Raw genomic sequence first — 25,659 nt, 5'->3', positions numbered from 1 at the left:
GGGCTTAACCTGTGAATTGCCAGTGGCCTAGCAGGTAAGATAGGATCTGCAGAGCACAACTGAGGCCCTTCTCATTTGAGGCCAGTAAAAGTGGGTGACAAGTCTGTCAAATGTCTTGTTCTGCACCAAATGACCTGCCAGGGGTACATCATGACCCAACTCGAGTAGGAAGGTCCTGTAGCACTGGTGGACCACCAACACATGGGTTGCATTAGGCTCCTGAACCTTTGGCTCACTATACAGAAAACCATTCTCCCAGTAAACCAGGTGATCACCAAAGTTGTTGCTACCTGTTTCGGCCTGCTTCCGTAAGCCCAGAGGAGTAGGACATTCAATCTGCGCCTTGCAGAGCTCCTCCCTGGTGGCACCCCCTTCCTTCTGCCCTTTTGACCCGCTCAGGTAGCTTCCCTAAGGAGGCAGCATCCTCCTTTGCTGGTTCTGCAGCATCCAACTCAAGGTCAGCCTCCTCCTGGACTGCGGGGGTTTCAGAAGTGGGTTTCCTCCACCCCTTGCCCTTTCTCTTTTGTCAAATACCTGGGCCATTCTTCTAGGATTCAGGCCTTCCTGGCTACGCTCCCGGGTTACCAAGGACCATGTGGTCAGGCACAGCTACTCAGGCAAACCTAACATCTCCAAGTAGGACCTGACCTCCACCTCCTTTCAGATTGTGTACTCCATGTCATTGCAAATCAGACAATCCCCAGGCATAGACAGCCTCACAACTACCATCAAGGAACCCGAGACCATCCCCGTTCAAAGGGGTCTAGAGCCAGTGGATAGTGACTGTCATGGTTGCATTAGGACCTACCTGCTCTGAAGTAACCAGTTGAAATCTATCTGACACTTGTCATGCTGGCTCCAGTGTCTCTCAGAGCCTCCACCCTCTACCCATAGATGGTGACCAGCTGCCTGTACTTCCTAAAATTACTAGGCATGTGAGTCCTCTGCATCATCTCTCCACCAACCAGGGACACTAGGGTAACCGTTACTCTATCCCCAACACTATCTGGGACAATCTCCTCCCCAAGCACTATACTAGCCAACTCCAGTGACTGCCCACTGGTGTGAGGCTGTGCCTTCTTGGGACGGTTGGCATACCCCATGAAGTGCCCTTCCTATTGACACTCAGAGCAATTGGGGGAGTCCTGAACTGTTGGAACTAGTTTGTGGCCCTTTAGAGAACTCTTGTGGTGATCCCATTCAGATACCTTCTTATGGACCCTGGTACTGACCCAGAAGCCTGCCTCCTTAGCAAGATCACTGAGGTCAGATAGCTTACTGTCAATCTGGTGTTGGTGCAGTTTTGCAAAACAAAGACTGAACATGTGCTCCTTCACAATCAAATTGTACTGTCCTTCACCCAACCAACCAGTGCCTTAAAAAAAGGAATCCCCAACCGAGGTATGTTGGGCAGGCTTCTGACTGAGACCTAAACTTCTGTGCGTACTTCTCTGGGGTCAGACCATACTACCTGACAAAGGCTTCCTTCATGGGAAATACCTCATACCGTTTCCCTTCTCTAGGGCCAGTATGGTGTCCCTCCCTTAATTAGGAATATGGCTCTGCAGATTATCCCCCCAATCCTCATCAGGGATCTTGTGCATATTTATGGCAATCTCATAATCATCAAAATACTGGTCAATGTCATCTCCCACAACAAAGTCAGGCACCAGACCTTTAGGAAAATGGATCTTCTTGTCTCCAGAGGGCACTGTAGGTACGATACCACCATTACTGAGGGACTCCACCGGCTTAGCACTGAGAGCCAACTCTCTGAGACTTAGCTCATGGGTATATTTCCTTTCCTCCATGGATAGTCTCCACCTCCTATAAAGCTCTCACAATCCCAGCCTTCTGGCTGTTCACATCTAAAAAGGTAATATCTTGACTTCGAGCACTTTCGCAAAATTGACTTGACAATTTCACTCACAGATATCCTTTACTATTCCACGCTACAAAGGCCGATGAGGCCAACCTTTTCTACTGGTGGGGTAGGAGATAAATGTCACTATATGCCTGTGTGTCTATATGTATATTGCATTATTAGACCAGGATCAGTGACTCAATAAGGAGTCTCTCCGCGCTGAATGGATAAAAATGATTATCACCTAACAGACTGCTTCACCTGCCACAGCTCCCATGCAATTCTTTATAGACATCACAGATGTTTGTTAATCTGAAGGTTAAGACACGTTGGGTGTTGTGCACACACCAGCATGCCGCCTCTGCTATGCAGCAATTGTGTATAGAGGTGCCTTTATCTTCGCAATACGCCAATGCCTTGGGCTTTCAGATTGCGATGTGAATGAGAACTGCACAGCCGGTTTCCGGTGTTTGAGTAACAAATGTGTCAGCATGCTTTTTTGCCCACATTTGCAAGAGTCATTTGCACTATTTTATTAAGATGACAATAAGTGCTATATCTCTCTTTTGAAAAGATATGTCTTTTCTCTATCCGTTTTCTTTTATTACAGGTTGCATTGAGGACCTCCTAAGGACGTTCCTCTAAGTACATTGACAGCAAAAAACTCAGACTAGAGGTATCATTGGAATACTGGGTGTCGCTCTCTTAGATTCCTATTTTTAAACTTTTCTGCACTTATAGCACGGTCCTGAAGAAATGCCATGGGATCCACTAGAGACCCTCAAAAGGCATGAAACATGTCGACCTAACACTCTCACTCACCATCATCGCTTTTTCACCTGTTGACAAACAGAACAGAAGAAAAGCACTCACCCCTCAGATATAATATCTCTAGAGCCCTTCGTTGTCATCAGTTTTAACCACACCACATGGACCCTTGAATAAAGGTTCTGTAGAGTACCAGTGTGGCGATTTAATCCACTCACCTTTCTTCTCCTCCCCCACACACATGCACTCACTACTGTGGCATTACTCCGAAAAAGAACTCTGACAAAGAGCCCTCTTGCGGGGCCCATGGGGGACTGAAGTGCCACCCCCACGAGGAGCAATGCCTGATGATGAAGCATGACATCCGCATGGGTGTGTGAGGGCACTTTTTGCAAAAGGAGGAATTTCCTCACCTCCACACTACTGTCTCCAACCTACCCTTTGAGTAAGCTACGCACAGTCTTGCCCAGCGACCATAATAGGCCTGCTCTTCTTCTCTTTAGGAACAGTTACCTACATGTGATTATTATGTAAGTCATCCCTCTCAGCTGCAGGTTGGATCTAAGGCAGACCCTCTCCTTGTTCATCCATGTTCATCCGCCATATCATCCCCTTCTGTGGTTTCAACCACTGACTGAAGGGCTGTTGCCTTTGCCCTCAGCTTTTTTTGCAACTCCCTCTGCTTGGTGTTTCTTTTTGCAGGAAGTCCCCTCTGCTTACAGAACTCCTTGAGCTGGGCAACAGTGTAAGCATGTATGTTGGCCAACTCGAATTCCATTCTTGCAGGTGTGGTTTCACTAACAACGGTCAGGGAAGGATTTGGGAAAAACAAAAACGAGCCAATCAAGGAGAATTTAAAATGTGAACTGCTCTTAGATAATGAATAGTAGTATACACCAAACACAGTATGGCACTACACAAACACAAGTCCTGATCCTCATCACAAATAACCAATGTTAGCAATTGGGTTACTGTTTCATTGGGGTATGAGCCCTGGTCAAGCAACAACCACAATCCTAGTCAGAGTAAGGATCAAGTACACTTCCAATTAACCTATGCTCAACCCCCTAGGAGATTGGCACAGAACAGTATAGTAATGCATAACTTAGCAGCAGTGTGTAAAGTATTTGTGCAGCTGTTCAAACAGTAAAACAGTGAAAACACCACACAAAAAGATCCCACATCAGCTTAGAAGAAAAGAGCAAGATTTAATGAATGAAACAAAACCAAAACGACAAAAATCCAATTAGTAGAACTAGAGATATTGTATTGAATGTTTTTAGTGTAACTAGCACCAATTGGACATAGTTCCAACTGTGGCTATTTGGTTACGCCAGACCGGGACAAAGTCACAAGTTCAGGCTGACCACAATGGAGCATGGGCTGACTGCAGGGGCCCAGTTAGGCCCCCTGAACAAAGTTCCTTAAACCCTGGTTTGCGGAGCATTGCGAGGATCTGCTCCAAAGATGTAGTGCACAGCTGAAGTGATGCATCGGTTAACAAATGCTGGTATGCTTCGATGCGAAAGCTGCATATTTGTCAAGGATCCTTTCATTAGGGCTGATGATGCAAAGTCTGACATCAAGGATGCGGTGCACAGAGGGTGATGCATCAGTTCCAGAGTGCAGCAAGGCTGAAACGTGGAATCTGATGTCGTCATTGAGACTGCCATCGACGAGGGTTGTGAGGACTTGCACAGAAGATGTCTCTTGTGATTCTGAAGGCATTGCAGGTTGCGGCTGTGATGCAGATTTTTGCAATGGGTCTGCTCCATGCTGCAGCGGAGATATGATTGTTCTGCTCAGGGTTCTACCACACTGCAGAGGAGATGCGTCGCTTCCGCTGGACCCACAGAGGCTGGCAGAGCACCTTAAACACACTTCCAAGTGTCCAGAACTGGGGTGATACCACTTGGCAGGGTAGACTCACAGATGGCAGAGTCCAGGTGCCTTTGAAAGGTTGTTGGAAGCCTGTTATGTCCCTTAAGCTTCAGATCAGGAGGCCAATCAACTAGCCCTTGGAGTCACTCTGGGTTCTAGGTTCATGAGATGCAGGTCCAGTCCTTCTTATCCAAGCAAGAGGGCAGCAGGCAGCGGGTCTACATAGCAGGGCATCATTTCCTTCAGAGCTGCAGTCCAGGAGAGTGGCAGTCCTATCAGTTGCAGAGCAGTCCTTCTTCCTGGAAGAATATCCACAGGTCCAGAAGTGGTAGTGTCTGAGGTCCAGTATTTATACACAGTTGTGCCAGCGAAGTGGGGGGAAGCTTCTAGAGGCTTACATTTGAGGTTCACAGGTGCCCTGCCATCCTGGCTCTGGCTCCAGACTAACTACAGGGGGTATGCACCCCTTTGTGTGGAGACAGGACACAGCCTATTTACGTTTAAGTGGGGCTGGGCCCAACTCCTCCATTCCATCCTGCCAGTGATGGCCCATCCACTCACACCTAACCTCCCCATTGTGTGTGGCTGTCTAGGAGGAACATGCAAAGCCCATAATGTCACCCACACCCTGTTATGTGACGCAGAGACAGATTGCAGGCACCAAATGGCTAAGGCAAGAAAATGCCAACTTTCTAAAAGTGGCGTTTTTGGATTTGGAATTTAAGATCTGACTTCACCCTAAGTCAAACTTTTAAATTGTGATTCCAGAGACACCAAACATGAACTGGTTACCTAGTCTCATTTGAAAATTATACTTATAAAGTGTAAGTCAACTCCCATGTTAGCCTAAGGGAGAGGTAGGCCTTGCAGTAATGAAACACAAATTAAAGAGTTTTTTACTTCTAGGACGTGTAAACTTTAAAAGTACATGCCCCACTTTTAAAATACACTGCACCCTGACCTTGTGGCTGCTCAGGGTCTACCGTAGGGGTTGACATATCTATTAAGAAGAATGTTTTGCACCTGGCAAAAGGTTTACTTTGCAAGTTTGTAATGGTAGTCTAAAACTGCACATACAGGCTCTGCAATAGCAGGCTTGAGACAAGTTTAGAGTGCTGCTTAATTGGGTGGCACAATCAGTGCTGCAGGCCCATTAGGGGCATATAATATACAGATGCTGGGCACAGGTATTGTCACTTTACTAGGGACTTACAAATAATTAAAGATGCCAATTGGGTAAAAGCCATCCTACCGTGTTTTAAAGTTCAAGAGTCCTAAGGACAGCAAAAACTAAGTCAGCAAAAAGACAAGGTCTGAAGGCAAAAGGTTCAGGGAAAACAACGCCAAGGGTGCCAGGTCTAACACTTATGCAGAATGTGTTGCGTTTGGCTTTGAGCACTCCGTAGTGGGATTAAAGAACGAACATCCATATTTCCCTAGCCCAATCTGCCTTCAGGATATTGTTTTGCGTGGCACAGCATGCACTGAATGTGTCTAGAAACCACTTTTTGATGTTGGCACCATGACAAAGTCACGAGGATTAGCAGGAACTGGCTCTGAATTACAGTCAAGGATACCATTATTTTTCTTAAACTGTAACCCAATTGACCCAGCCGAGTTGCATCACTGACATTGTAAAGTTAATCGAGCATTTAATTATATATATTACAACACTTTGTGTCAAAATCAGAAGCAACTAGCATAACTAAACTAAAGAAATTCGGTGCTGCCTTTGTGAACAGTTCGCTCTGAAAAGGCATTTACTACTCGACCAGTATAGCCCAATATGTAGTCAATTACTTTTCTTTAGAAACACCTCTGAATTGTGCTTTTAAAATGCATCATATGAGAAAATGAAAACAACACAGCTACGCACAACTGCGTTCCATTAAAAAAATAATTAAGCACAAAACATCCAATAAAGAAATTCTGCTTCGAAAAATAAAGTTTCTCAATTGGATTTGCTTGATTTCCTCATAAAATGTACTGCCAATCTCATAGATCTTGTGCATGACATGCATGGCATTCTGCAAAATTAGATGTTACACTTCGCTGGTCCGTTTTCTTGGAAAAGCTGACATGTACTATAAACACCTTGCTGCTATAAAAAGAGTGGTCAGGAACTAAGGCAGTTAACTAATGCCTTCTGTTTTAGAAAAACATGCAAAACCTCAAGAAAGACTTTTTTTTTGCTAAATAAATGAATAAAAAGATGTGTTTTACTCAGTATGTCATCATCCAAGTCTTTAAACAATGGAAGGATTATGGTGGTTCCCAGAAACTGCGAAGATGAAACATTTCCAGGATAGACGAGGTCAGCTTACATTAGAAACTCTTGTAAGCACACTCTAAGGACTGGAGATGAAACTGTCCAATATTACGGCATTCTTAGCACTGGATGTATAAGTCTTGGAAAAACCTTTGTGCACAGATAGAGGCATATCAGCAACAGACGGCGATACATATCGCAAAGCGCGCTTAGCGCTTTTTTATTTATCGCCGGCTATCACTGGAATTTATTGCCCGGTTAGCGCGGTATTAACAACGCGTTTCTCCAGGGCGATAAAATTAAAGCGATAGCGGCGTTGTAGTAGGGGATATTGCCGGAAATCCAGCGAAAAGTCCACAGGAATGGCGAAAACGTTGTTGATAGGCCAAGGTGCACTCAGCCTGATGATCCACCTGTCATTGGATAATGCAGGTAAGTCAGGTTTTCAGCAGACATTATTTTTCGGCGAAAACCGCAGTTAGACCGGATTTTAAAATTGCTAACCGTGTTGTGGGCAGCATTGTAAATATCACGATGTGCACATAGCGATAATTTACATGGTATTCCGTGAGGGATACGCCCAGTGACGCCCACTTTGTATCTCATTAGAGATGCAGAGCGAGGCGTCGGGAAAACGGCTGCTAACATGCGCTAATGCATGTTAGCACCGCCTTTTAAATAGGGCGACAATATTATCTCCGCTCTTTTGTCTTTTAAAGCCAAAAAAGCGGAGATAAGGCCCTTGATAATATGCCCCATTTGTTAATAATGAGCCTTTGCTTCGCATTGATGGTACATCAGGAACGGAAGCTATACCTCGGCCTGAGCGGAAAGCAAAACTGACGAGTGTCTCTTGAAAAGAATCCGAGAATACAGTGTGAAAGATTGTATTCATCAAGCACCATCGAGTCGGAACTGTCATATATATGTATAATGTTCAAAGTCATTAAAAACAAGTTCTCATGACAAAAATGTACAACATGGCACCATTCAGTAGCACATATGTATAAGTACAACTCTAAATAGGCTGTTCTGATCTTTGAAAAGTGATTTTTGGAGGAGCAATACATACACACATAAAACATATAACAATACAAATCTGATAGTTTAAAGTTGGTTGAAAAATTCAGGCTCCTATGAGTTTAAACTGCTAGAAAATATTGTTGATTATAGTATGTATAAAGTGTTTATTTTGGTTATTGTTGTTCAAAGTAGTGCAGAATCACATGCCATTCATTTCCAGGTTCAGGACTATGGCCGGCATTATGATGTTGGGGTACTGCCACCGACAGGCCGTCAGTGGCGGTCCGCCTGACATCCAGGCCATCAGTCCCACTGCCAGATTACAATACCAGCTTTCGGACGGATGATGTCGGGGGGGTCTAAGACCGCCATCTCTGACAGGCTCAAGGAGCCTGTCAGGGTGGCAGTCGGCCTCCTAGCCCCACCATAAGGACGGTCTCACCACCATGGAAAGACAACTGCAAAGGGACATATGGGGCCTGAAGCAGGGCCCCCTTGGGCCACTGCTAAGTAGCCAGGGAGGCACATGTGGTGCCGTCTCAAACATCCATGCACATGGTGCCTGGATGTTTGAAAACATGACTTTTTCTACTGCGGCTTGTGCGGCGGCCGTTTTCCAGGCAGCAGCACAAGCCGCAAGAGAAAAAAGCAGTTTCTGACCACCTGCCTGGCATTCTTATCAAAATATGGTGAGTGGGACTGCCGACTACTTGCAGGAGGTCGCAATCGCTCTGCGATGGCGGTCAGATCGCCATCGTAATGAGGCCCTATGTCTTCAATAATTGATAAAGAAGGTAAAATGCACATCAGGAGATGTCTCCTTAAACTCAATGACAATATAATATGGATTGATTCACACAGCTAGTTCTATTAACTTTGCCCCTTTCAAGACAAATATGCAAAGGAAATGTAAAAAAGAGTCTCACAGTCAACCCTTAACTACTCCTGTTTGTGCTTGGTGTTTGCAGGTGAGTTAGTATTCATGATAATACTATCCCAGTCATCTACCCCTGAATTGTCATCCTACCCTCAGAAGACGCTCTCTTTTTTGCTAGCCAAAGTACAAGCTCGTTATAAGCATCTGGATGCAGCACAAGGCTGGCTATTGGCATCAAATCCAGTTCATTTGCCAGTATTGCATCCAAAATGATTAACTCATCATTGGGCCAGAAAGTTGACCCCACAATCTTTAAACAAGTATCAGTACACACTAAATGGAGGGGCCTAAAACGTGTTCAGCAACTTGCACCTATGTTCATCATGATGATCGTGATTCGGCCACAATGTTATATATACTTTCTCAACCAGCACATATGATCTGTTTCGATGTTGTGTGAGAAATTTATAATATAGCCCTCATACCTCCTTCTCAGCAATTAAGTCAGAATACAGCCCAAGTAGCATACCAATTTCTTGTCAAAACAAAAAGAGCTCAATCCATAATTTCCATCTGATCTCCATTTGAAGAATTCCCACTTCCCACATCGACTGTGTGAGCAAGGTGTCAGGCTTTGACAATTAAAGTTGGACATTTTCCAAAAATAGTGATGTTCTGTATTGGTGGATGCCAAAGGTCATACCCTTTATCTCTTCGTTTTTGCCCTCCCACCTCAGAAAACGGACCCATCGCAAAAAAAATCAGAGCAAGGGGACATTCTGCTTTCATTCTTCTCTACAGCCTAAGTGTCCTGAAAAACACTTCATTACCTGCCATCTGTGCTCATGGAATGGCAAAGCTTGCCATAATTATGTGTGTGGAGACATATTTGAAGCCACTCCTTTATACATCTCTGCCACTCACCAAGCAGTCATAATCTGAGAATATTGGGTGGGGCAAGAGGCAACCTTTGTATTTATTAAAAATGGGTCATGAGATCACTGCATGAATCACTGTGGTGTTTATTGATGGAGACTGATATGATTAGGTAAAACCAAGTGGGTTGTTAGGTAGGGCAGTTTGTCTTTAATGGGAGATGGCCTTGATGTGTGTTTTTTTACAACTAGGTGAATTATGTTATTAATTTGTGTACTAAAGCCCTCAGGACAGCGGTTCCTAATTATGGTTACATCAGATGTACGCAATGTTTTCCTTACGATATGAACATCTTGCATACAAGGGTTTAATTAATCACTTCATATTTACTGAATCAGAGGACTCAAATTTGCTGTTGTAGGAGTCCTTTCATCAGTAAGGATAAAGCCTGTTCATAAAAATACCTTTCAGAAGCTGAACCCTTTCAGAATTAAACATTTGTGTACCCTCTCATCTGTTGAGATGTAGACTATCATCTAACCATCTCAACTCTGAGTGCCCCACTTTCTCTTTTTCTTCACATAAGCAATGCAGGTGCAAAATTAATTGATAAGCAAGTCATTGAGTTCCTGCTAAAGTTATCTCATTCACTTCCATTTGCCTGAGGGATCATGTTTAGCAATGTCAACTGAAAAACAATTCGAACAGTATTCAGAAATGCAAAAAGATAAAATCGCTAACTCTGAATCATTCTTACACAACACGAAAATACAGCTTGAATCTGTTACCACTCCTTAGTGTTTGAGGGTAACATAAATTGAACATAGGAAGAGTAGGTGTTTACTTCTGATAGTGTAACCTCCTCACCAACGCTAACGAGCTTAAACTAAAGATTCTCAATGGCTAAACTTACCTCACTCTTTCCTCAAATTGAAAAATTAAAACACTGCCAAACAGATTCATGCCAGAATCAGATCAGTTAAAATGTATGAGTATTTAATAGCTGGCAGTGCAAAAGTCTGCACCAGTATGCCTGGACACAGTTGAATAGAGGTGCAACAGTGGCTGTAGTTGTTTAGCAATGTACATTAACTCATCACATAGACTGTACATTGAGGCTGAATGCTCATACTTGAGAAGGGATGCAGTCTCCGTAATTCCTGTTCAACATGCCACCCCTCACGCTGATACAAAATAACAGATTTTATACCATATACTTCTATCTGACTTGGAAACTGGTTTATCCCTAGACATTTTGCTCTTTGGCCTTCTGTTTCTGACCTGTTTGTTGGTTTTATGACTCTGTGCACTTTACCACTGCTGAACAGTGCTAAAGTGCATATGCTCTCCCTGTAAAGTGTGTTTATGGATTGGTGATTCCATGATTGGGCATATTTAGTTTACTGGTAAGTCCCAAGTACAGTGCACTGCGTGTGCCCAGGGCCTGAAAATCAAATGCTTTTAGTGGGCTTGCAGTACTGATTGTGCCACCCACATAAGCAGCTTGTAAATGTAACTCAGACCTGCCACTGCGGTGTCTGTGCACAGTTTGGTACTGCCATGTCGACTTGGCAAGTGCACCCACTTGCCAGGTTCTAACCTTCCCTTTTCCTAAATGTTAGTCACCCTTAAGGTATAACCAAGGCACCCCTATGGGCAGGGTGCAGTGCATGTGAAAGGTAGGACATGCCCTGATATGTGTGGCATGTCCTGATAGTGAAATACTGCCAATTTCGTTTTTTACTATTGTAAGGCTATCTGTCCCCATAGGATAGAATAGGGTTTATTTATAACATCTTATAAATATAATTTCCCATTGGGACAAGATGGGAAGATAAAGTTAAGTATGCCTGAACTCAGAATAAAAAGGTGCATTTTTAGTAATGATGATTTTTGTATTGAGTGTTTGAAAACAGCACTTTTAGAAAGTGGGTATTTTCGTGCTTAGCCATCCTATGCACCCCTGCTTGGATGTCTATTGACTGTCTGGCTTTGGAGTTACAGGGGCTGGGGATGTGCAGTGGCTCCAGAGAGTCTGGATGAGTCAGCGCTAGGCTGGATAGGCCTTATCTGTATTTGGAGTGGTGGGAGGAGTAGCACCTGCACCTGAATACGGCTGTGCCTGCCTTCCACAATGATGGTTCCGCCTCCCGTGGTGTGTCTGGAGCTAGGGCTCACACTGGCATGGAGGTTGTTGTGCACTTGCAAAGTGCCCCCCAGAACTGGTTTGACCTGGGTTCAGAGCCCTGGGCCAGGAGAGACCAAAGAGATTTACTGTATAATAAGAGGGGCCCAGACCCTAGACTTTTAGATCATATCCGGGAAATCAAGAGGAATCATTGCCAAGGAGAAGAGGTGGACCAATACCTCCACAACATCAGACCCAAACACCTCAATGAAAGAGTGTCCTTCCCTGTACCCAAAAGGAACGTCCGCTCCACCAACCTCGCCCTGGCAGAGACCCCACGCATCCGCAGAACCAGAGCAGGCGGAAGAGACTCCTCCTACGTTGCAGCAAAGACTTGGAACGAGCTCCTAGTCAACATCTGATTCTCCCCCACCCTGCACACCTTCAGGAAGAGCCTCAAGACCAGGCTCTTTGACTGATCCGGAGCTGCACCACCCCCCGCGCCTTGAGACCCTCACGGATGAGCAGCACACTTTATAAACCTCTGAATGATTGATTGATTGAGAAACTGAGGAGGAATACGGCCCCTGTGCTGTTTGCTGTCTGGGGTTGGACTGCAGTGGCTACTTTCTGCCAAGGAAAACAGCAAAGGACTTTGCTGTTTTTCTGTGTCCCCTTCTTGAGGAAGATCTCCAAGGGCTCGAAGAAGAGCTTGCCTCCTGTTCTGAAGTCTCAGGGACACAAAGACTTCACCCCCAGCTCACCTGAACTTCCTTGTTGGGAGTTCTGACCTGCCACGAGGTACCTGTCGCTGTTCTAGGCCTTTTGAAGTTGTTCTGGCTGTTGGGAGCTGGAAAAGCAAAGCAACAAGAAGAAGCGTGATGCATCCGCACCTGTTTCCGATGCATCGCAGAGGAAATCATCGCAACGCCTGCCCACGGCTCGAATAATTGCTGCACGCTACATCGACTGCACTGACCTCTGAAGGCCGAGATCACTGCACCGATTCTGATGCAAGCCCTGCTGCCCGGCTGCAAGGACCCATGCATCCTCCTGGATCGTCACATTGTATCGAGGCGCCAGGTCTGTCACATTGTTGGGGGACGCAGTAAGAAACCAAAGCATCCCCTCCACACGCAGTAAGAAACTGATGCATCACCTCCTCCCTGGTGAGGAACCGATGCATGACCTCCCCTGCACAGCAGTAAGGAACCAACGCATCATCTCCCCCGGAGCAAGGAACCAACGCATCACCTCCCCTGAGTGTAAGGAACTGATGCATCACCTTCACTGTGACCCTTTTTGTTTGTGCACACGATGCATCCAAGGTACTTTGTGCGAAAAGTGTTGCATTTACAATTTCCTTTGAACAGAACTATTTCTACCATTTGGAAGTCATATTTGTGTTACTGTATTTTCGATTTGTGTTGTTTTATCTTGTTTGGTTTAGATAAAGATTATTTATTTTTTGAAAAAGTTGTGGTGTCCTTTTGTAGTGTTTTCACTGTATTACTGTACATGTTCACAAATGCTTTACACACTGCCTCTGAGATAAGCCTGTCTGCCCATGCCAAGCTACCAAGGGGGTTAGCAGGGGTTATTTTAGGAGTGTATCCCCTTACTCTGACTAGAAGCAAGAGTCCCTATTTGAACAAAGGTACCTACCTCTGCCAACTAGAGACCCTCATTTCTAACACTACACTATTGACTTTCCTATACTATTGACACCCCTAGGGAGGTAAATGCCTTTAGTGCTAGTGAATTTTCTTGTTTCATACAAAATTCATTTCCTACAGACTAAAGCAGTGAGATGAGAGGTTGCAGTAAAAGCAGATGGCTGAACTCATGATAATGTGGGTAAGACAGACACATTGGATGTATCTACTCTTTTGAAGCTAGATATTATCTAACAAATTGCAGAGTTTATGAAATATTGCATGAACAGTTCACACTTGCAGTCTGGCTTCAGCTATCCATTTCTGTTTTCAAGTGTGTAGACATGAAATAGTGTGAGCCAGAGCAATCTTAAGAAAAGTAATGAGATTCATCCTTGTGGTTGATAGATTTCACTCTCCGAATTACTGTGCTTAAGCCACTATCAGATCAAAGCTTCACAACGATGAATACAATATTAGGCCTGGGCTAAAATTTCGTTCCGTTCGTGGAAATTGCGATAATTTGACATTTTCGCGTTCCGCGGAAAGCGCGAAAATGTCAAAATTTCCGCATACCGCAGCTTGGCGATAATTTGTTTCTTGCTCGCGATGTAAAATAATACATTCTCTCGCGCGCGCGATCGCCTTACCTGAATCCCTGCGTTCGCCGACAAGTTTTCTTGATCCGGTCGCGTTCTCCATGAGATGTTGAATTGTTTTTAGCCATTTGCGCTGTCTCGCGACAGTTCGCGCCCGCAATGACGTCATGCGTCGTGCGATCACGTCTTTCTTCTCGCGATCATGCATCGCGAGACAACTGAAAACAAGATGGCCGCGCCCGCGAGCAACCACATGGGTAAGTTGGTGAGCCGCAACCATGCAGAAAATCTCGCGAACATGCGGGAAAAAAACTTCCGCATCTTCGCGATATTTCCGCGCGTTTGCGATAATTTTTAACATTTGCGCGATAATTTGCGAAAGTGGATTTCGCAAATTCCGCCCACCCCTATACAATATTCAAGAAGAAAGGAGGGAGGAGGGAGGGGATTCCTTGAGTTTATTGCTTGAACATTTGCCACTGCATTGTTCTCCTATTACCTGCCTCTTATCAAAATGATGTCTTGTACTGGCCCTCAGCATTCATTTGTAGGACGCTGTAGGATGGTGGCATCAGAAAGTGCAGACATGTGTGTGATGTGGATGACTGAACATTTCAAATTGAGGGTAGAGATTGAGAGGAGGATAGACATTTTACGGCACACCGTTTTACAAACGGTTCCTTGGATAATTGAGGCGCCACTTGGCATACTCATAGAACAGGAATTTAATCACACTTTAGTTTAGTGGCTAGATTAGGATCACCTCACAATAGCATAATAATTCTATGTTTAATGCAACATGCTTGACCCACTGGCATCTTACAACAGGGTCTGAGAATGGAAAATACTCATTGGCTGCTGCTACCGGAAGACTTTCTGTATCCTGTCAAGAGAACAATAAATGGAGATTTTTATACCTTGTCTTTAATCTCTTCTTCCAAAGTCTCATTCTAGAATTCAAGTAAGCAGTTTCCTTTCCCTCTCGACCACATTATTATTTGTATTTGTTTCAGAAGGGAAACCAACAAGAAGAAATCCATTTTCTAAGAAATTAGGTTATTAGTTGAGGGGGGTGAAGCACAATCCTCCCTGTCAAAGTGAACCACAAAAAGTCAAAAAATAAACCTGTGCCTAATCCTCTGGTAGCTTAGCATAAAAGCCGTCAGGCTTAATCTAGAGACAATACGTAAAGCACTCACACAGTCACAGTAATTAAGAGAACGCACAACACAAAAATAACCCAGAAACAATTTGGAAACCTAGAGTTGATTTTAATAAATTAAATAATACCTAAATGACAAGAATCCAATCAGTAGAACCAGAGTTATACATTTTTAAGATTTCTATTGAAAATAGCACCAAAAACACAAAGTGCCAATTGTAGTTATCTGCTTGCATCTGGTGGTTATCTGGTTGCATTCAACTGGATTAAAGTTACAAGTTCAGGCAAAGGGTGGAAGAGACAGGATATTGAATCTTTGTCAATTTGTATATTAAAAGAAAGTTTGTCACAAAACAAAATGCTGATTTTTTTTTACAGTCCTGGATGGAAGGGGCAGTAACCCAAAGCATCAGGCTACCACAATGAAGATTAGCTCAAGGATAGTTCACTTAGCACCATGACCTCTGTTTTGTTAGAATTTTGTTTCACACAATTGATGCATATCTAGGGGCATATTTACTAATATATGGTGCAACACATATGATGTAATCATTGAAGTCAACAGTGATGTCAGTGATCAAGTCATGAGTAATGTAATATGTGAGGTCATAAGCAGTGCATTGCGGGGGTGCGAGTTATAGTTAGCTCAGCTAACTATAACAGCTACATTTCTTTCAATTTGTACGAGTGAAATGTCAGCCTAACTACAACGTGTCTGTAACTTTTGTTTTTTTCCATGAAAAAAAATAAAATATATATATATATACATATATATAAATAACGTATAAAAATCTACCACAGGATATATTTGGACAGCAGACCATGTAGATATTGCACTTCAGTGTGCATATGGGAATTTATATAGAGAGGTCAAATAAATATATACGGACATGCTACAGTAAAGTATTGAAAATCTATACCTTGTCTGGAGTTTGTGTATGTATATATATATATATATATATATATATATATATATATATATCAATATATATCAATTTTCAATACTTCACTGTAGCTGACGCTTTTCGGCTGATCCCAGCCTTTCTCAAACTTATATACATGTATTCACTGAAAAAAGCAAAGGTTACAGGAATGCTATGGTTGGGCTCAGATTTCACTTTAACAAAACCAGTGAAATTCAGCAGTTATAGTTACCCCCATATTTGGCCCTAGAGACCACCATCCCTCAGGGACAGCTCCTGCTATCTCCCTGTCCTCTCCCCTTGGGAGCCAGCAGTTTGTTGGACACCATGTGCTATGGGCTTATAGGAAAGTCAAATAGGCCAATTAGTAGTAAATCAATTTTGACATGTTTAGGAGTCAGAACACATGAGCTGGGCTATTTTCTAGAGTCAGGAAACAGCAGCATCAATTCACAAAAATGGGGTTAACTTCACACAAAAAGAGGTACTTTCTCCAAAATAGTAATACTAAATTACTTCTTTGGGTGATTCAAGATGTAATTGATAATGTCTTAATCTAATGGCTGAGGGAGGCTGACCGAAAACCTTTTAAAGTAACTATGTAATACAATATATTTGCCACAAATGTTGCAGACATCATTCATAATATTTACAAAGTAGTACGTCTGAGGATCATAGACATATTTCCATGCTTTACATATCTTTTTTCCTTGTACATGAATCTCCAAACCTCAAGCAGTACACATCTGAAACCTACACAAGATATAGGAATTTAGTCGCAGTCCTACTGATTCTCTTGTCAACTTCTCCTGCTCATAGCTTTGTCAATCCACAGGATTAAGCCTGTTTTCCACTACAGAGAAAACCATTTTCCAAGTTAATAAAACCTCTCTCCTACAGACCCTAAAATATTGGCATGTTTAAAACTAAATTTTCACCCGTTTTTGATCTTTAAAACAAACTTTTCTCATCTTTCTTTCTTTGATTGGTCCATTGAAGTAATTTGGCGTTCATTGCTTTCCCGAACATCAGTGTCGCAGTACTTTCACCTGTGGTGGATTGGGGTGTTGAATGATAATCTCTCTAGGTAGAATTCAATACAGTTTTCAAATTGAGCTTCTCAAGGATAGCACACTGCACTGCTTTCTTCAGCATGCTCATAAAAGGTTCAACAAGTCTGTTGGCCTGTGGCCACAAAGGTGTGCTCTTCTGATACTTCATATGTAAATGCTCGCAATTGTTGAAAGGCGGGCACTTTGTTAGACTTCACTATGGCTGGAACACCCTTGTTGCAAAAATGCCATCTAGTATTTCAATAACTTGCTGTTGAGTAGTAGATGAAAGATCTCCAATTAATGGAAATCGTGAGTATTCATCCATAATCACCCTCAGGTGATGTCTATTGTCAAGTGGACCGAAAAAGTCAATGGCTATTCTATCCCATGCATGCTTTGGGAGTTCGGACATGTTCAAGGTGTGGTGAATAGTTTTCGTAGAAAGGCAGCTGCATAGATGACATGCCTTTTATTCCCTTTCAACCCTGTCATGAAGATAAGGAAGCCAGACTGTCTCAGAACTCATTTTGTGGCAATGAGTCCATGATGTCCTTCATGTGCCACTTCAATTATTTTCTGTCACAGACCCTCCAAAATCAAATTCATCGATTCCCGTGATATAACTCCTTCCTGAGTTATGGACCATTCATCCTTGACATTTTTGTATTTTTGATATTCAACATCACTGATGAGCGGTCAAGTGTGTTGGTTCCATTACTGATGTGTAATGATATACTTCAACTTTTACAAGTCACCATCATGACTCATTGTAGTGAAAATCTGTGCTAACGAAATGCCAGCTGGTTGTGTTTGATTTCACAATGAAGTTAATATAGGCCTCAGTACCGTGACCTGGTATAGGCACTCTTGAAAAGTAGTCAACAGGTTTTTGATCCTTCTCTGAATAATGCACAATCGTATAATTATACTCTTGTGACCACAGTCCCTATTGTTCAATGCGAAGTGGCATTATGACCTTAGAATTGCTAAATATAGTCAGTAAAGCTTGATAATGAGTTACCAGCATAAAAGGTTTTCTGTTTAGTAATACATGGAAACAAGCCCATACCAAGCCTAAACATTATTTTTTTGGTTATGAGTAAGCACATTCTGTTTCGGACAAACTTCTACTTGCATATATCACAATATGCCTTCCAGCATTCGGGTGTCCGCTGTGCTTTGCAAGGATAAGCTGTATGATATGTCAAATGATGTCTTGAAACAATTCTGCAGTGGACTGTGCATCGAAACTTAGTCTTTTGTAGTGAAACAGACCAAAATGTGTAGAAAAGCTTGTGATGTACCTGCTATCTTCTTTGAACTCTCACTGATGATATCCTTTTATTAAATCAAGGTGAGAAAAGAACTTTACACCATTTAGTTGTGTTGTCATGTCATCAATGTGTGGACCTGGATGTTGTTCTCGTTAAATTGCCTTTTTTGCCCGACGCATGTCAATGCATATGCATCTAGCTCATTCACTACCTTTTTTAGGCACTATATTACTATGGGAGAAACCCAAGGCATTGGACCGGTAGAGTGCTCAATAATATCATGTTCAAGTAACAATTAATTTCTTTCACAACAACTTCTTGCAGATCAAAATTAATTTGTCAATGTCTCTGAGCAACAGGATGGATGTCCTCATTAATATGCAACTTTACTTTTTATAGTCTTAAGCTTTTCCAAACCAACAAGGGGAACTGACTTACTATTTTGTAGTGAGCATTCATGTTGTAATTCACAGGAACCAGTCCTGAATCAGCAGCTGTGCACATGGATGGGTGCTTGCACATTTGTTTTCTTATGGTTCATTGTTGCTACAAATGAACTTTGACTTTTTAAGGGTGTCGATGCAGCCCATGTATACACTTTAGTTTTCAATGGTATAAGTTGCGGCAATAAAGAAAATTCATGGTATTTCTCCTCAGGCATGTTTATCGATGCACCACTGTTGATAATGAAAGGCATCAAACAACCATTTACTTTCAGTGTAATCTTCAGACAGTGTTTAAATGACTCTAATCATTTAGATACTTGATTTTTCTTTCACTGACAGTTTTCTTCAAAAGCAGCTAAACCAACATGCACATGCATTTCTGAGGTGAACGTTGACATGGTACACGCATTTCTTTCACTTTGACTTAATACTGATACAGAACAGCTCTTTGGCTAGGATTTAGATGATGATCGACTTAATTCAGTGTTGATTTGTCTTAACTGATGTTGCTGTTTGGCCTTGTGGATGTGCATCAAATGTTGCTTCTGAAATGTTCTAGCTGTCCTTTTGCCTTCGCATCGTGACACACTTACCTTTTCCTTCACTCTACAAACAGTCACAAAATGGTTCTCCTTCCCACAGCCTTTACATATCTGTCCAAGAGCCGAACATTTGCCTTCCTGTGGAAATGAAAATTCACATCTAAAACACAACTTCTTATTATTTGTAGACATCACTTTGTGTTCAGTTTGGCTTTTCACACTCATGTCAGATTCATTCTGGGATCCTCCATCCGCCACATCAGCAGCGTGTCTATCAGAATGCTATTCTGCTCTGGCAGCCATTAACAGTCACTCCAGGCTAAGAGTTTCTCTCAGCATTTGTCTTTTGAATGAATCTTAAAAACATCGGTCAATAACTATCAGATGCATATATTCTTCATCATGAAATTATTGGAATTTACAATGTCGGATTAATGTGTTGAGTCTCTACAAATTTGTAGACTTTCTGAGGTTCTTGGTTGAAGAGTTATTGTTTGTAATCAATATTGGGCATCAAAAGTGAGATTCAATACTTCTTTAATCTGATGGAATGTGACTTTGTCAGGTCACTGCATTTTCTTATGACTTCTTCTAAACCATCACCAGCAAGTTTTTGAGATATTTGATAGTATTTTCATTATCAGTCTCTTCAAGTGCATCAATGATATCATCAAATGTCTCTATCCAAGCAGACCATCTATCGACAATTTTCAGCTATTTTGGCGATATCAAACGGTGGTGGTTTCCAGAAAGCGGCAGCATTGTTGTAATTTCTGGGAGTGGTTGAAATTTAGGGTGGAGCCCTCTCCAACACTGTCTGCTGCCCACTAGGATCTGCTTTTTGCAAACCATCTCTAAGGCCCTGTGCTGTTCTGGCCTTTAGGTCAATTTGGCAAATTGATGGACCTCTACCCTGCCTCTTGGTCTCAATGGGATTCCTTCACTTTTCTGGAGACCTCTGGAGTTCTAAGCCGCTACCAAGGAGCTTTGATGGCGTGCCAATTCAGATATGATCAGCTCTGTAAATACAACCCTGGGTATTTCTTCTGGGTCTACTCTGCCCATCTTTGTGGTATGACTCTCATTATTCAGTTCTGGTAAGCAGATTACAGTTTCTTGTATTTGACTTGCTTTATTTTTCGGCATCTCTTTATACTGCCATACACCTGGTTGATCTCTGCCTCGCAGTGCTTCAGATCGCAGTAATATCTTGCAATTCACTGTTGCAACTGCTCCTCTTTCAAAACCTGGTTGCATGCCCCTTTAGCGTTATCACTCTGAATTAGGTGTGACTGTACATGGCATAGCAGCATGATACCTGTATGCACAATTTAACCAGCAGGTCCTTGGTTAATCATATGTAGATTTTTTTATTACGTTTTCATTGTTTTTAACTTCTTTACAGTGGCTGGAGCTGAGCTTTGACCCCACATGGGAGGGCACTGTCGATCTTCAGGGTATTTATTCCCTAACTTATCGTCATTTGTAGTGTCTTCCCCAGCCTTGGTACCCACCAATGACTACACCACACAAAGAGCCTACACGTCTTTATTTGTCTGCGTGTAACTACGAATTCAAAATTCTAAACCAGTCTTCATTACGTTCCACTCCAACACTTAAGTCACAGTTTTGCGAAGTCTATCAGGGTTCCATCATTTCTAATTCACATGACACTACACAATCCATGTAAATTGGTAGGTTTCCAGGATTTATGATTGCATTTTTCTGTTGCATAACCATTCTAGACACAAAACAAGGCACAAAAGAAGTCAGAAGCTGTTACCCACTGTGAAATCCCCGTGTGATCTCAGTGAAGCAGGAAATGACTGCATGCAAAATTGGAACTACCGTAAAAGTGTTTAGCTCACAGGTGGGTAACAATATAAGTTAAACACAAAAATAAAATATATATATATATTTTTAAGGAATCAAAACCCACATTGCATACAAGAGTTTGAATGTTAGGTTACCCAGATATTCAAGTCAAGCCTGAAGACAACTGATAAAATATTACATATAGTGTAGCTTGGCCTTTGTGACAAATTTGTAACATGTTTCTATTCGTCCTGTTTTATGAAATATGCATGCTTTTGCACATTCTTACAGTAGAAGTTATTACTGAATTTGAATAACAGTTAACAATACTTATTTTATACCTGCAGCAACATACTGCAGCTTCAAAGATACCTTAACAAACGGAGGGATTTTGAATAAAACTGGAGGTCGACTTGAAAGCAGAGTGCATTATTATTGCAAAACAGGTTACCATATGGTTGGCAACAGCAATGCAACATGTACGCGTAACCTTAATGGAATGTACGAGTGGAATTCTCCTTTGCCAATCTGCCAAGGTAAGGGGCTAATTTAATCATTAAACACATACCTATATTCACCTCATTATAATGTGTGAGCATACTCAAAATACTGAATACAAAATAGAAAAGAATCACTGGAGAGCATGGCATATTCGGGAGCAGAGATATTACATCTGACGAGGCATTCGCTTAGAGTGCCAGAGTATTTTGAGCTCCAGACATTGTTGTATTTTTATTTTGCTTTATTCTCTGCTTAAGGTACACAAAACATTTTATTTGCAGCTGTTTAGCTGGTGATTTGAGTTGGTAGGTTGGCCGAATGTTATCAAGTAGTATCACCTATCTAACAACACGATCATATTACCTCAATCGGCATCATAGACATCTTTTGGAAGACTGTTATTTAGGACATCACATTGTTCTGTAATTCAATGATCTTGTATTTTAATGTGATGCACATCCGTCAAAGGTCATACATAAGGTTCCATTGTCACAGCTTTTGTGTTCACTGTTGAATGTAAAACACTATCCTTAAAGACGAAGGTGCAGATTTACTAACATTTGATAAAGTGCAAGGCAGCAAGACAACTTGCTGTGCTGCATCAACTGAACAGGGCTGGAATGTGCAATATCCATTAACATTTGGTGCATACCTGTTATCTCTCTCTCTCTGCTGGTGCACTAGTGGCCGACAAGCATAATCACAGGTACCCTTACACCATGGTTCAAGGATGCCTGCGTTACAGCCAGGATTGTATTTATGCAAAAAGGTACACCTTCCCGCACAAAAACAATCCACTGAGGATTTCTCTTCTTTCTATGTGTGCTGCAGAATGCAGCACATGCAGAAAGTGGAAAAATTGTGGAGAAATATACATATTTTTCTTGCTACGCCTTCCGTGGGAAGGCATACCATTTTGGCGCATTCCCAGAATTTCTAGTGTTAGGAAATCTGATAATGCGCCATACTCCATGGGTGGATGCATGAGAACACCCACACACCACCAATGGAATGCCTTCCCAGGACTGAGTAGTGCAAGCCTGCAATTTGCACTGCCTTGTGTTACTCCAGAATTACTATGCCAAGCAGAGCCATGCTAGATGGCTCTGCATGGCATAAGGACTTGGGCAAGAACAACACAAACCCATGGTAAATCTGGCCCGAGCTGTACATTGCAAGCCAGTAATCATACTAAGAAAGGTCCATATTGGTCCCGAACCCCACAGGTGGATAGGATGTAATGGCTTCCCTTCCTCCTGGAAACACTGCATTGTTAACAGGAAAAAACCTTAATTCCCTACTGTTAGACCTGTCAGCCTCTGGGTGGTCTTCCCCACAAGTTTTGTCTGCTAACCTTTGTTGCTGAAATTCATTTTTGTTGGACTTAAGACTCTTTGCACTCTGCCCCTCCTGACCAGTGCTAAAGTGCTGGGGCTCACACCCCTGAAGATGGTTTGATTGGCTTACACTTCATTGGCATATTACATTTACTTGTAGGTCTCTTTTAGAGAGGTATACCAAATACCCAGGGACTTTAAATTAATTACTACCAGGAAGCCTGAGGCAGTTACTGTGCCACCCACTTAAGTAGCACCTTAAAACAGGCCCAAGGCCTGCCACTGCAGCCTGAATGCAGTTTTAAACTCACAATTCGACTTGGCAATGTAAACCCCTTGCCAAGCTTTAAACTCCCCTTTTATTGCATTTAAACCACTCACTAAGGTAGGCCCTAGGTAGCCTATAGGGCAGGGTGCATTGTAATTAAAAGCTGGACATGTACTTTAAAGTTTTACATGTCCTGGTAGTGGTAAACTGCAGTGAAGCCTACCTGTTCCATAGGATAAAATTGGGTTGCCTTATTACATCTAAGTGGTAACTTTTAATTGGACCAGGTAACCAGTTTATGTTTGGTATCTATGAAATTGTAATGAAAAATACTCTCTCATAGTCAAGTCAGATTTGTTCTAACAATTTTGAAAATGCCACATGTAGAAAGTTGGCATTTTCCTGCCCTTAGCCATTTGGTACCTGCAACCTCTCCCGGGTCTAATGACAGGGTGTAACTGACAGTTAGACTTAGTGAATTTTTCCCAGACAGTCACACAATAGAGGGATTCGGTGTGCCTGAACGGTGCATTTGCTGGCAGGATAGGCGGGGCAGAGGTGAGCACAGCCCCACTTGCAACGGAAAAGGCTGTGCTGTGCCTTCACACAAATGGCTCACCTCCACAAAAACATTTCAGCCAGCTTAAGGCCAGGATGGGGAATTCAGCAAATTCCATGTACTTTAAATAACATCTAGAAACTTCTGTCAGCGTCAAAAGCAGAACTGTGTATAAAAATCGGACCCCGAGACCACTTTTCAATTCACTTCTGGACCTGTGGAAAGGAATCTCAGAGGATTACCTGCTGCTGTGACCTGCTGCGCACTCTGCAAGACTGTGTTACTGTACCTGGAATGACTGCTTGCTGCCTTGGGTCTGCCTTGAAACCTCAGAGGCAAGCCATACTCTTTGAGCCCTATGTCTTCACCTCACCCAGGACAACCACAGTAATTACAAGGGCTAATTTGCTGGCCTCCTTTTCAGAGCCACAGGATACACAAAAGGATCCCGCAATATTGAACCTGCACCTGTATCCAGCCTGAGAGAATCTTAAACCCCCTAGTGGTATTCCACCTATCCAGGACGTTTGATTGGTGTGTTAAATGTGCCCAGATACCCAAAAATCGAAATCTGAGGACTTAGACATTTTTGGACGAAAAACTGCTCTCAAAAGCAGGAGGAGACTGGGACCAACCTGCTTGTCAATCCACCCAAGGTCCATCTACTGGTTGGCCTGACTTTGCAGCTGCTCCTGCTATATTCTTTTCCACAGGAGCAAATCCTGGTCAGTGGTCCTTTGCCAAAGAGGTGTCTGAGCCTCTGGAACTGCATTTGACTACAGCCTCCTGGATCTTCACGCCAAAGATTTTTTACTTCCAGAAAATAATCTAAATCTGAACATAGAAATCTTCCTGCGTTTTGAACCCAGGGCTCCTCAACAAAGACGCTTCCTCCCTGGACAGCGCCTGCAGGCTTACCCACTGAAATTTACCTTCTCATGACATTGTTCTTGAAAATTCTTCTAAGATCGAAGGGAAGCACTGACCAGGCCCAATCCGCTTGTTTTATCCAAACTGCGCTCCATCATGGTTGGACATATATCTCGACTTTGACCCAGTCTCGCGCGAAAAGATGTCCAAGGTTGGCGCTTTAAATATTCATAACTCCAGTTCACCTGGATTTTTGTAATTTTAGTGACAAATCCTCTATACATTCTTTTATTATTAAAATGTATTCTATTTTTCCAAATTGGTGTGGGGTTTTGCATGTGGTGTGTTTTTACCCTTTTGTGTGCTGTATAAATACTTTTCACATTGCCTCTAAGTTAAGCCTGACTACTTTTTTATGCCAAGCTACCAAGGGTTAAGCACAGGTTAATTTAGTGACTTTTTGTGGGTCACTCTGCAAGGGATTGGGGCTGCTGCTTGACCAAGTTTCACACCCCAGTCAACCAACTACCTAAATACTCACACCTGCAATGTGAAAGTGGCCAGATTATTGAAGCCTACATTGCCGCATTTGTGGCCTTATCCTCTTCCACCAAAGACAAATTCAAATCCCTCTTGTAAAAGATTATTTGAGGCTAACATAAAATATAGCAAATTCTGTTTTGCAAAACACAATTTCAAAAATATCACATCAAACACTTTCTATTCTAAATATTAAAATACCTCTTCTGTTCAAGCATTTATCAAATACTCACATTCGTGTTTCCTCCAATTCTAAAGTAGATTTACTTATTAAATCCTGTTAGATTATGTACAACTTCCTGCATTAGTCAGAATGTATCCCAAAACATAGCAACCTGGTAACTTCAGGTGATCTTGATACATGGACAGAAACAGAAGAAACTGCCCTCTTGCTCCCTACTCTCAGACGTAGATGACTTTAACCTGT

General features: G+C 42.5%; 1 protein-coding gene across 1 annotated transcript in view; it reads left to right on the top strand.

Moving 5' to 3' along the window:
* The window catches only part of CSMD1 (CUB and Sushi multiple domains 1), a 2,626,220-nt gene that overhangs the window by 1,929,671 nt on the left and 670,890 nt on the right, over positions 1–25,659 (top strand). The window contains exon 43 of the mRNA XM_085610820.1: positions 21,505–21,693. Coding sequence (XP_085466946.1) covers positions 21,505–21,693 — 189 coding nt within the window. The remainder of the gene's footprint in view (positions 1–21,504; positions 21,694–25,659) is intronic.

Source organism: Triturus cristatus, chromosome 6, assembly GCF_964204655.1.
Source record: "Triturus cristatus chromosome 6, aTriCri1.1, whole genome shotgun sequence".
Classification (NCBI taxonomy): domain Eukaryota; kingdom Metazoa; phylum Chordata; class Amphibia; order Caudata; family Salamandridae; genus Triturus; species Triturus cristatus.
This window is presented reverse-complemented; position numbering and strand designations above follow the sequence as displayed.